A 13,675-nucleotide genomic window follows, 5' to 3' on the forward strand; every position below is an offset into this window, starting at 1 on the left:
GCCTCAATGAGCGAAACCTATCTAGAATACTAGACAAGTGCTACCTAAACAACCTTCACATTCCCCGAGTACATTTTTCCCCAATTCACGCTCACAAGTTCCTGCCTAATAGCATCAGAATTTGTCCCATCCCAATTAAATACTTTCCCATACCATCTACTCCTTTCCCTGTCCAAGGCTACAGTAAAGGTCAGAGCTGTGTTCATCACCTTCAGAATGCTCATCCACCGACAGATCTATTACCTGACGAGGTTCATTGTCTAGTATTAGATTAGTATGCCCCACTTCAAGTCCTCTGGCTAGTCCAACAGATAAACAAAAGAATACTGTACTATCATGCATTAATTGAGTATTGATTTATGAACAGTATACATATATGGAAAAATAAACAAGGCACCAAGGTATGATGATGGTTCATTAACAATAATGTAATGAACAACAAATAATTCAAAGATAATGGCAGAATAATTGTTATTGCCAGCTGAATGAGCCACCTACAAATCGATGAGAACAATATGCCAGCAGTTGTTCAAATTCCACAAGTTTCCTGGTTATCAGGTAGTAATAATCTCACTTCCTGAAAACACTTGCCACCTTCTAAAAACTGTGGTTGCCTTTATTTTATCAACCACTCCACTGGTATCATTCACTTTCACTGCAATCAGTCTCTCCTTTACCACCGTTTTCATCGTGCCCATACTACAATCATGTCCCTCACTGCCACGTATCAGTTTCTGCACAAATCTGGAAGTTCACGCATAATGATTATGTTGTCCACCAGCACTGAAACATACAAGTTCTTGCAAAATACTCAACTTCACAACATGCTAGCAGAATTCCATATTTTTCAATAAAAAGATGAAGACTAATCAGTCAAGAACTCCAAATATTCCCAACATGTGAGATAACAAAAGGCCGTGGTAACTCAACACACATCACACACCAGTTCATAAACAAAGAACAACATACCACAATTGGCGGAACACGAATAGGACCAGATATGGTAGAGTAGTCCACTGACCCAAGAACCTGGAGATTCTTGTGTGAGATAAACAGTGTACATTTATTCTTGATGGTCTGTTTTCATTTAGTTTACCATTATTAATGGAGAAATAAAACAAACGTAGGATATGTAACATTGGTTTAGTGCTATGCCATGTGGCATCTGCTCTGCGACAACAATAGTGTTTACGGAAGCTCCAGGAAAAAAAAAGTTATATTGCAATGTCCTGGCTCTAATTCGTAGATTTTAAAACCAGATAAATTAGCTTTATTTCTACCCAATGTTAAAAGCCACAACCAAAGCACCTCATTATCTTCTGATTTCCATAATCTATTTCTGTAATCTCTCCTCATAATTTAACTTTAGAAAATCACAATAATGCTAGGAGAGCTATACTGAAACCATTCCAAGTCCTGTGTATCCTTCCTAAGATATGGTGGTCAGAATGTTTACAGTACATCATATGTAACCTAAACAGAAATTGAAAGACTAAAAACATGCCAACTGTTGAAAATCTGAAGTAAAACAGCAACTGCTGAAAATACTCATCAGATTAGGTTGCACCTGTATGGTCAGACAGATTAGTCTCGTCACATTAATTCTTTCACTTCCTTTTTCAGGCACAATTTGGCAGCAATAGTCTTTGCAACCACCAATTTATTTGAAACAGATGGTGCCCATCTGATACCACCAGAAAAGTTTATCAATCTAATTAAATAAAAGTAGGTTAAGATAGTTAAAAGACAGAATCAATGATGTAAAATGCAAATCATCTTCTCACTTATATCATTCAATCTTATTCAATACAAACCTTTTCCAAGTTGTCCTGTCCTAATGCGGTACTTACGAAAATTGCTGTATGTTTAATATATACACAAGTTCCTTTCATTTATTATCAAGATAGGCTGCAGTAGCAGGTAAAATGCAAAGTTTCTAATTCACTGACCTGAATAGGAATTCTTTTCCAATGGTCGGGCAATACATAGAATGCTAAAACTTTCTTCTTTCTCATTGTAGAAAGTTTCTTCGAAAAGAATACGTATTGTGCATGGTGAGCTAAATCCAACACCCAGACTAATTAGGTTTCCTCTGATGGTGACTTCCTGGAAATTCAAATAGTATACAGTGAAGGGGGAAAATAATATCTAAACAAGAAATTAAAATCTGGACACATCTGAAAAATTGACAATATAGAAATCATTAGAGCACAATTAGTGTCACTTAATTTCATACTTTAAAATCAAATGTGTAAATCAGAGAGAATTTTCTTTTGCAAATATTTTACATAATTAATAATTCTGTATTTTATGCTTATAAGCAATAGAAATAAAGGCATTGCAAATTTTAAAATCTCCCAGTAGATAGAGATATTTAAAATAAGATTGCACACTGAAAAAACAAACTCCATATATTAGTACACCACTTACTTTTCCATTTAATGTCTGGTAACTACTACCAGCTTCATCCACAGGATACAGGACATAAGATTCAAAGTGGGCAGCAGCCAGGCTGCCTCTTGACAAGCTGGCTTTGCATGGCACCAATACCTAAATGTGTAAAATAACAGTTAACATACATGACAAGGGTCTTAATAACCAAAGGAAATGAGGACTTTAAGACAAATGTGTAAAATGAATTACTGAAGACATTCTTTTTAAAATATGCATCTTATACAGCAGAGAACCAGATAAAATACAATATTGCATCTTATACCATACTGTGCAAAAGTCTCAGGCACATATATATTGCTAGGATGCCTAAAGCTTTTGCACAGTACTGTAGTAATTTTATGTATTGAACTTATTGCTGCCCAAAAACAACAAGTTTCATGACAGATGTGAGTGATGATAAACCTGATTCTGATATGGGCCTCTACTGTAGACTGAGAGTAGGAATGAGACAGGGAGAGGAGAATCACAGCTGGGAAAAGGGGAAGGGAGAGGGGAGGGAGCAGGAAGTACTCATATCCAATCCAGGCCAATGTAAACAGACAGGGTCCAGCTGAATCCAGCTATATTTAGCCTGTTATTTTTCTATCTGTTGTGCTGTAGAAAGGGCTGTCCATGTATTCTTGGAAATAATATGTCGTAGGAAGCTGTGTTTCCAACACAGAATTTATCTACAGATCTAGCCATTCACCAGAAGGCTCCAATTAAGTTTGTACTTTTTAATTATTCTGCTGCTCACATTGTGGCCTGTATATTATTATTACTTAATTCTAAAGAACAGTTTTTTTCTGATTTATGTTATGACTTTCATTGTTACTTATATGAATTCTGCTAGGTATTAAATTCAAGATGCTGCACAGAACAACTCAGAAATGAATGCTATCAGATCATTTGTAATTGCAACATTTGAATTGTCTACTTTCAGTAAGGATCTTCACTAACCTTTATTTAAGTAAATACTCTGGTCAATCTCTTTCTTGAAGCCATTCACAACTAATATTGCTTCTTAGCTATAAGCTCACGATACACATTTAATACATGACTCTTCTGTGTAATTCACTTTTTATAATTAATGTTGCACATGATGAAAAGGTCAAGCTTTTGATACAAATAAACATGATGATGACGATAGATCTTATATTTTTCAGATTTCTTTATAACATAAATGGACATTTTGCATTTCAAGTCTATCACAGCTTTCAGAGCAACTCCATCAATTTCATTTCTCCCAGCATAATTCCCATGACCTATTCTCTCTCACATGCTCATTAACACCGTTCCAATTCTCCTACAATCAACTACACTAGGGGTTATTTACAGTAGCTAATTAACCAGCACGTCTTCAAGATATGTGGAAAAACTCAAAGCACCCAGGGAAAACACTCATGGTCACATGGAAAATGTGCAAAATCTTTTCAGACAGCAACCGAGATCAGAATCAAACCCCAGTTTATAGCATTAAAAAGATAGATTTTAACTATTATTTTTAGCTTAGAGAAATAAGCATAACAGAATTACATTAAAATATTAAGGATTGGTTCAGCCTAATCATACAAGTTCTTTATACAGTGGACCTCGTGCTTTCAAAATGCGCAAGCAGAGAATGATTTTTTTTGCTTTTTGGAACAATTTGCTGAGGTAACTGGGCAAGACCATAATTGCATCATCAGAAGGAACTTAAAGTTCCTTAAAGAATTCCAGGAATAGTGAACATACTTCTTGTTTGTTGAGTTTAAGAATAACTATCAGCAGTCTTAAACTCTCTCCAGTTGGTAGTGGTTGCTTGATACTCTAAAAAAAACTATGTAATATTTCTCCTAAATTGGCAACACAGTTCACAACTATTTTTGCTTTCCACAGTAGAGTCCACCTATTTTTAGAGGTAAGAGAGCTTAGGTTATAACAAAATTACAATTCCAATTTCATGGGTACATTGACTTTCCCCTGATCTTTTTATTTATTTGCTCATTTCTCTGCAAATGCATAAAAATTAAGCTCATACTGACAGAATCAAAGGTTCCAATATATATGGAGGGAGAGTAGAGAGGAGCATGGCCATGGACACAGATCTCTGCAAAGCTGGGAAATGCAGACCTTGTATCAGATTTAGTATCAGAACCTCAGTAAAATATTCCACTTCTTCTCTTGGCTATTACCTAGCCAAAATGACAGAATGGATCAGAGAATGATCAGGGAAGTTGCACTGAGTTAAATATGTTGAACTCTGCTGTCACCTTATCTGACCTAAATCCTACTGCCATAAATACATTAGCATATGGCTAAACTCTAAATCTCCTATGACCCTTTCCTACCCATTGTGGCAGCTGAGCAGGGAGGTAAAGAAATTTAGAATCTAGAAAACTTGTATTCACTAAAAGTGAAACCAAGTTTAAATAAAATGAAAACAGTAACAACAACTGATATTAAATGAGAGATTTAGGGCAAAAATACCAAAAAGAAGTTGGAAATTCATTGATGCTGAAGGCCATGGAACACAATACAGGATAAAACATGAAGAGAAGAGATATGTTTGACCTCCAAATGCTGACTTTAATATCAGGGGAAAAACTGAAATGATTCCATTCCTAACTAGAAAATCTTCCTTTGTGTAGGCAAGTCTCTTCAGACTTTGTTACATGAATGCAATAGATTACTCACAATTCCATGTAATTCTGCTACACGGTTGGCGGCATCAGGTTTCTGCTTCTGAAGGGCTAAATAGAAAGGGTTTCTCGAAATATCTTCATCATACATAGCCATGGACACCAAACACTGTGCACTAAATTTCAACTGTGCAAGAAATGAAAAGTTACAATTTATTTACAAGGTGCAATATCAATACAACATTTTGTAGCATTATAACAACAGAAAAAAAGAGACTATAGAAAAATGGCAAAATATTAAGGGAGTTTAATTAGGTAACACCTGTAATAGCAGCACTAAAAAAGAAATCAAGGAAGAGTTCAAGTCCCACAAGGTATGCCCAACAGATCAAGTGTATCTACACAAGGAACAATAATGAATGCAATAGGTTTTATGACTAGTTTCTACTTTTACTTTCATACATTCAGCATAAAAAATATTTTACTGCTCGATTCCCTGTCATCTTAACACCAATTCTACATTCCCTTGAATAACAAACCTAGAAACAAATAATACTGAATTTAAGGGGCATTTAATAGTCAGAAATCACAAATTTTAATACTGCAATAATTTACTTTGGAAATAATACCAGTGATCTCACAGCTCCAGGGACCCAAGCTCCCCTATGAACAATCCCAAGCCTGAAAGTGAAAGGACATGAGGCTAGCAACACTATCCTGTTAAAAACCCAGAGCTACAGAAATGCCAACAGAAGTTCCAAAGACCTCATCCCTGGGAGAGGAAGAACCTTCACCTTGCAGACGCATGATGTTATGTGGTGAAAGCAGCAAGCCCATGGAAGCTGCAGAGCCGATCAACTTTCTATCATCCAGGAAAAGTGGCCGTAGGACACCTAGCAACGCGACCTTGAAGCTGACACCAAGAAATTGGACTACACCTGCAGACAACTCGAAAGGCTGACCCAGGGCAAAGTACTCTGGTGAGCTGCTGTTAGCAGCCCATGCCCCAGTGATTTGCTTAACTAACTAATGCTAGGGTCACAGGTTCGATCCAAACCTTGGATGCTGTCTGTGTGGCTTTCACATTCTTTCAGTGAACAAATGGGTTTCTGTTAGGTGCTTTGGTTTCCTCCAACATCCTAAAGAAGTACTGGTAAGTTAACTGACTTCTTGTTTATTACAGGTTAAAATAATCAAAGAGAAGTTTTTAGAAATCTCAGGAAGAATTATTTGCAGGGCTACAGAGACATGAGGAGGGAATTGGATTCATGGAAATTACTGTGCTGGGAGCTGGCATAAACTTGATGAGGTTAATGGCTACCTTCTGCATCATAACAAGGAGGTGGATTGATGCAGTCAACAGGGAAATGAACAGTGTGAGCATTTTATAAATATGATAAGGATAGCTGATCTGAAAAATTAATTTTTAGATTATGACTGGAGTAACTGCCATTCTCTTCTGAGCATCATAAATAAACTAACAAAGGATTCTTAAATACATATGCTAAAACACTGTGTCCTAAAATGATTCAGGAAGAAGATTACAAAATTACAGTCAAAACAAAAACAAAACAGGAAAACTTTAAAAGGTTTCTAAACAGATCACACTGAAAAATCTCAATAAACATACCGCTCTCAGCTGTTTATCCAAATGCTCTAGCTTGTTGCATTCAATATAATGAAAAACCTTTGAATAATCATATGGACATCTAAATTCTTAATGACATTTCTAATTTTTGCCACTAAACGAAAGAAAACATGGTGTTGAAAAATTAGTCACTTCTAGCTTGAATTAATTAATTTCCCGAAAACAGAATGTCACACTGTTATAACAAACACTACAGGTGAAAAGGCAAGTAAGTGGGTGGATAGCTGGTTAAAAAGAATCATGCTTACATAGTAGCACATCACAAACACAATTAATATGTAATGGGATCCCACTACCAAACACATTTTTCCCTCCCCCCCTTTCTGCTTTTCGCAGGGATCGGTCCCTACGCGACTCCCTTGTCCACTCGTCCCCTCCATCCCTTCCCACCGCTCTCCCTCCTGGCACTTATCCTTGTAAACGGAACAAGTGCTACACCTGCCCTTACACTTCCTCCCTCACCACCATTCAGGGCCCCAGACAGTCCTTCCAGGTGAGGCGACACTTCACCTGTGAGTTGGCTGGTGTGGTATACTGCATTCGGTGCTCCCGGTGCTCCCGGTGTGGCCTTTTATATATTGGCGAGACCCGACGCAGACTGGGAGACTGTTTCGTGGAACACCTACACTTGGTCCGCCAGAAAAAGCAGGATCTCCCAGTGGCCACACATTTTAATTCCACGTCCCATTCCCATTCTGATATGTCTATCCATGACCTCTTCTATTGTCAAAATGAATCCAAATTCAGGTTGGAGGAACAACACCTTATATACTGGCTGGGTAGCCTCCAACCTGATGGCATGAACATTGACTTCTCTAACTTCCGTTAGATAGATAGATAGATAGATAGATATTTTATTCATCCCCATGGGGAAATTCAACTTTTTTCCAATGTCCCATACACTTGTTGTAGCAAAACTAATTACATACAATACTTAACTCAGTAAAAAATATGATATGCATCTAAATCACTATCTCAAAAAGCATTAATAATAGCTTTTAAAAAGTTCTTAAGTCCTGGCGGTTGAATTGTAAAGCCTAATGGCATTGGGGAGTATTGACCTCTTCATCCTGTCTGAGGAGCATTGCATCGATAGTAACCTGTCGCTGAAACTGCTTCTCTGTCTCTGGATGGTGCTATGTAGAGGATGTTCAGAGTTTTCCCCTCCTCCCCTTCTTACCCCATCCTTGACATATTTAGTTGTTTGCCTGTTCTCCATCTCCCTCTGGTGCTCCCCCCCCCCTCTTTTCTTTCTCCTGAGGCCTCCTGTCCCATGATCCTTTCCCTTCTCCAGCTCTGTATCACTTTCGCCAATCACCTTTCCAGCTCTTAGCTTCATCCCACCCCCTCCGGTCTATCATTTCGCATTTCCCCCTCCCCCCTCTACTTTCAAATCTCTTACTATCTTTCCTTTTGGTTAGTCCTGACGAAGGGTCTCGGGCCGAAACGTCAACATCGCTTCTCCCTGTGGATGCTGCCTGGCCTGCTGTGTTCTACCGGCATTTTGTGTGTGTTGTAATATGTAAAGTACAACATTTGGTTAATTTGAAAAACTTCATTTCTGTACTGCAATTGTAGGCATTGTTATCGTATTGTGTGCATCATGAACAAACTGTAACCAAAAATGCTTCTAATGTACATTTTATAAATAGGCTGTATTGGTACAATGGGAACATTATCAAGCTCTACTTCTAGGGGATGGGAGGAGGAGGGTTGGGAAAGCAGCCTAGTAGATAATAAGTTAAAGAAATCGGAGAAGCTATGGAGTGTAGCATCTTCATTCTGCATCATTCAGAAAACAAGATGAGGAGATACTGAATTTAAGTGACAGGTAATGGGAATCTTAGGGTCACCTTCATGGACTGAATTCAAGTAGTTCTTAATTGTTGAGCTTTGGACAATAACAATTGGTACTGATTTTACAAAAGCCATTCCAAAGGGATAAATTAGGAAGCTACACAAGGACGTTCAGCCCTGACACAGTAAGGTCCCACGTGTGAACTAGAACATGGCTCAACTTGCCCAGTGAATCCCTGTTTGAAGCACAGATATTCTTCCAATCTCTCCCTTAATCTGTTAGGTATAAGAGAACCAAGCAGTGGTATAAAACAACTTAGATGTCTAGACAACACGCACAAAATGCTGGAGGAAGTCAGCAGGCCAGGCCTGAGTTCCTCCAGCATTTTTGTGTATATTGCTTAGATTTCCAGCATCTGCAGATTTTCTCTTGTTTGTGATTAGTTTTCTAGCTATGTTCTTAATACTTAAGGATAAGATATTTTTTTACGAATCCAATTAGACTAATACATTACTGCAAGAGATATGCGAATGTCAGAAAATGCTAACACAAAGAATAAATTTCTCTTTTTATAACACATTTTGCATAGCACCTTTCATGACCAGGAGATCTCCACGCACTTTGCAACCAATGAAGCACTTTTGAGAAGTAATTAGATGTTCTATCGGAAAACATGACTGCATATACACATATCACAAGATCCCACAATATTGATATTCAATTAGTGATAAATATCAAGCAAAATCCTGCCCATCCCCAAACAGGATCTTTCAAATCTACCGATGAGAACAGAAAAGGTGTTCATTTGAAGTTTATTTAAAAGCACCCCCAAATGGTGCAGTACTGCCCCCGTCTTTATCAAGATTAAGTGCTTAAATGTCTGGTGGGGTTCAGGAACCAAGCTCTTGATTTAGATAATAGTAAAGATTGACGTCCCAAAAACAACTGTTCACTGAGAGAAAATTCAGTGATATATTCTTTAGCTGTATCATTTTCTGTAACAATACCAACATGACGTCTACGCATGTTCTGATTCCCACAGTCAGCTTCTTCTGACATCATATGATCTCTTTTCTAGAAACAGCTCGCAAAACTATTGTGGTTAATTGCGACTCGACGGTCAATATAGTTTGTTAATAATATTAGCAATTAAGTACAACTGTGGGCCTATTCGTTTCCTTAACGAGCGTTGCAACACTACACTTCCTCATACATCCAGTTTAAAACACGTCAGATACGTCTAACCGAAATCTAGATTTCCCTGAAACATTATCTGACATAAAATTATGTTTTCGTATTTAAATATTAAAACAATATAACCATACCTAGCTGGTGATGCCGCTATCTTCAGTGTGTTCATTGAACGTAGCCAGGCCCGCCAGAAAATCCTGGCCATCACTTGAACCCCCCCACACACACAAACACAGAGCCTCTCCTTGATGTTCCGCTTCAAATTCCGACACAGCACTTACCAAATAGTAGTACACTGAATCATTTCACCGTCACTTCGGGTTTAACTTTCCAGCACTGTTTCGTTTTCTTGACAGCGGAAACAATGTTGCTAGCCTTGTGACTGACAGTCCTATTAACCAGTCAAGTGTCGACGTGGAGAAAAAAATTGCAATCTCCCCCAATGGCCCCTCAACCAACTGGCGCCCCCGTGAGACAGCACTCTGACTACCAGCTACAGTGAATAGAAACATTCGGCGACAGGTTTCACTTCCTGGTTTAGAGAGCACATGATACGGTGTTGGTATTTAGTGACGATTGAAGCCGACGAAGCTATGTATTGGTTCATGCAGGAATTGCGGCTCATTGTTTCTGTTGTCATTATACGCAGCTATTTATCTGAAATCAAGATATTGTAATGAATCTTGCATGCTACGATAACTTAGAAAGCTGACGTAAAATAGTCAAAAGGCAAGAAAAATCACGATTAACCCGATATGCAATTGGATAAATGGCTAACGGTGGTAAGATTATTGGATCTAGGATAATTACGCAGTTTGAGTTCGAATGCGTATTTTAGAACTATTATCAAAGCATCGCACTAATATATTTTGTAGAGATATTATAAACGAATCGGAAAGGACCGTGGCTGGGTATTAAAATGGTGAACGATGAATGTAAAACACTTTTGGATGCCCTAAACAAAGTGTCAGCTTGCTATCGGCATTTGGTTATCTGTGCCGGTGGGACATCCGATTCGCAAAATTTACGAGAAGAATTAAAGAAAACCAGACGAAAAGCACAGGTGCTTGCAGTTGCTAACAGAAACAAGCTAATAACTATTTTAAAGGACAAAACTATAAGCAAAAATGATCGGGCTGAATTCGAACGGCTCTGGGTGCTGTTTTCGACGTGTATGGAAGTCTTAGAAGTCGACATGAGAAGGGCTTTGGAACTGGGTCAAGAATTTCCACTGAATGTTCCCACAAAACATCTGATTCAAACGGGGATGATTGGCGGGACATCTGCTGTAGCCGCCCGTGCTATGAATATTCAGAACATGAACTACGAAGAGGGAAACAACATAGACACTGTCGATCTAAACGATTTGGAGCAAGAGATCTATGAAGTCGGGGAAATGATACACGAAATGGAGATGAAAGTGAACGTCCTTCAGTGGACAGTGGAAGCAAAGCAAGGCCCCGGTTCTGAACTGAAATCAACCGCTAGTGCTGGTGTATCATCACTAGCTGCCATGTCCGTGAGCGGAGATGGCGATAAACTATGCGACACCAGTAAGGTCTTTGCCGGAGCGATGTTCAGTGCTGTATTAATCATTGCCATTGTTCTAGCTGTTTGTATTGTAAAATTTGCTTAACATTACTGTGTTCATTTCCATTTTGTGTAGGAGGAACTTAATTTGGACTCTTTTGACCGTGTGAGGTACGATTTGCCTGTGGGAGAAATAGTGTTACAAAAAGTGTGTACTTCGCTGCTGTTAATGCTACAGAGAATAGCATAACGTAAATGTTCGTGTATATCATCTAACATGAATTGTGGCAATACTTAATGTTATTAACATTCAGTAGCAAACGGTACGTTTCATTGTACCTACCCTTAGAGTCGAGTGTTGTTATAATAAATATTTATTTTGATAAAATAGCCACTTACGACAGGTTAAAAATTCGTTCCCTTCAGCTCAGTGATTGCAAAATGTCTTTGGTCCTGGTCACTTGGCGTGATTTGTTCTATGTGTATATGGTAGCGCTAAGAATTTAAAAACGAACTTCACTTGCTGTAGCTAATAGATCAGAAACTGTCTCGACTTGTAGTCAAAGACATAACTCATAATTGTTTGGCAAAAGTAACGTATTTTTCCTTAAAGATGTTTTCAACAAGCAGGGTATTTTGTAGATTTTTCAATGTACAAACTTTTTTTAAAGTGAAGTTTATATGAGATTTCCATTGAGGAACATTGAGGAGACCAGCATTGTCCGCTGATTCATCATGGAAAATTGGGAAGAAAAATAACCATGGAATGGAAAGCTAACTGTTAGAGAGCGGTTGGGATAAAATTAACATTTTATGTGATCACGTAAGCACAAACCAAAAGGAACCCGTCAATAAAGTGAGAATGGGAAGAGACTCATGGAACGTAACCGTTGGTTACGCCATAAACATATTTAAACCCCCGTGAATGGGAAATATAGTGGTTATCTAGATAAATATTAATTTAGGAGCAACAGATCGCTTCTAGGTTTGAACATTCTCTTTAAAAGATCTGAAGACAAATACAATAGCACATTTAATTTGCAAGAATAAAATTGTCTGTGAGCTATTCAATATTATTTCCTATATGTTGTTTCTTTTATTTTAAATGAAGTACAACTTCTAGTCCCTAAGCCTCTCTAATATTGAATACATATTTTACATCTTCCTACATACAACCACATAAAATAATTTTATCAGTGAGATGAGACTTCAGTTTAATCCTATTCTCTGTACCACAACCTACCTAGACACCATTGACAGTGTGAATGGTTCACAAACTGAGTTTCGTTAAAATCCTTGACACGTTATGCTTGCTATCTTCCGCCAACTTCCACTTGTGTTGACTATGTGCTTTCATACAATTCCCTATATCTTTGTTCTACCGCTGAAGCATTTCTAGTTACAGATAATTAGTAACCAAACTATATTCAATTTCAAACACTGTCAGATAACTGCCAGTGCCACATGTCCAACTGTGTTATCATCTATTGCCTTGTTTTCACCTCTGTCTAGCCAATCATAACCAGAGAAACAATTGAAATTACTTCGTTAACACTGAACCTTCATGGTATCTCTGCACCATTCTTTTTCTTAATCTAAGTGCTTATTTTAAAGGCATCACCCAAAGAATTTTACATGTGAATTGAAAACAATCAGTTATGTTTCCGTTACTTTGATCCCTACTGCTGACTTTGGTCTTTGAAATGCCTTCCATCATCGGTCGCTACACAAAATCTCTCCAGAGATTTCGGCCTCCTCCCCCCATTCTGCCATTTTCTCTTCCTCTGGTAGTTTCTAAGCTGTCAATTGTTTCTAGTTGAAATTTTAAAAGTATTTTGGACCCTTTTCCCAAAATAAAAGCCTAAAATAATGCAAGTTTATGTCAAAAACATTTCACACATCCCCGTCTATTAATACAGCTGAGCAGCTTTAACAGCCGCAGATCAAAATTCATTACGTCAAAAGCAACTCCAGCCAAAACCTCAGATTAAGCCTCACAAAAGGCCCTCAATACGATTAAAAACTAATACGGTGTTTCCAATTCAGGACCATGTGGATAATATCCATTGCTTATACCGTTGCGTGGAATTCCCACCGTTTCGTTTTTTTAAGATGCTAGGATACTTGTTTTGCATGGGGTTATGAACGTCAATCCCATGCCAAGTGTGATTCTGGAGCAGTAGCGTTTTGGTATAATCTACAAATAGTGTTCTAATTGGCTAATATTTGCGATTGGCGTGACTGTGAATAATTTAGATAAGTACATTACCTCTAAATTAAGATTCCCATCAACTTCGAATGCTGTTGTCCTGCATATGCAAAACACAACAGTGACGATCGAATAAATTCTGCGCCGCTAGCATTTGGAGTACCGGTAAATTAATTCTCGAAATAAATGAGCTTCGAATGATTCAGAACTTCTTTTCATTCATAGAACATTTCATAATTCTACGT

General features: G+C 37.9%; 2 protein-coding genes across 5 annotated transcripts in view; one reads left to right on the plus strand and one right to left on the minus strand.

Annotated features, from left to right (window-relative positions):
• Window positions 1–10,085, minus strand: part of ankrd27 (ankyrin repeat domain 27 (VPS9 domain)) — a 109,438-nt gene extending 99,353 nt beyond the window's left edge. For 2 of the 4 annotated variants that reach the window (XM_073070141.1, XM_073070139.1), the window contains exons 1-4: window positions 9,973–10,085; window positions 5,110–5,241; window positions 2,431–2,550; window positions 1,950–2,106 (exon numbers count right to left, since the gene is read on the minus strand). In XM_073070141.1, coding sequence (XP_072926242.1) covers window positions 1,950–2,106; window positions 2,431–2,550; window positions 5,110–5,211 — 379 coding nt within the window. In that variant the 5' untranslated portion in view covers window positions 5,212–5,241; window positions 9,973–10,085. The other 2 variants (XM_073070140.1, XM_073070142.1) reach the window with 2 other exon arrangements.
• A 170-nt stretch (window positions 10,086–10,255) lies between these two features.
• LOC140740990 (regulator of G-protein signaling 9-binding protein) lies at window positions 10,256–11,850 on the plus strand. Its single transcript, XM_073070627.1, has one exon. It carries the CDS (start codon window positions 10,611–10,613, stop codon window positions 11,325–11,327), a length of 717 nt encoding a protein of 238 aa, XP_072926728.1. The 5' UTR covers window positions 10,256–10,610; the 3' UTR covers window positions 11,328–11,850.
• Window positions 11,851–13,675: the final 1,825 nt, after the last annotated feature.

The sequence above is a fragment of the Hemitrygon akajei genome, chromosome 17, assembly GCF_048418815.1.
Source record: "Hemitrygon akajei chromosome 17, sHemAka1.3, whole genome shotgun sequence".
In the NCBI taxonomy this organism is placed as follows: Eukaryota; Metazoa; Chordata; class Chondrichthyes; order Myliobatiformes; family Dasyatidae; genus Hemitrygon; species Hemitrygon akajei.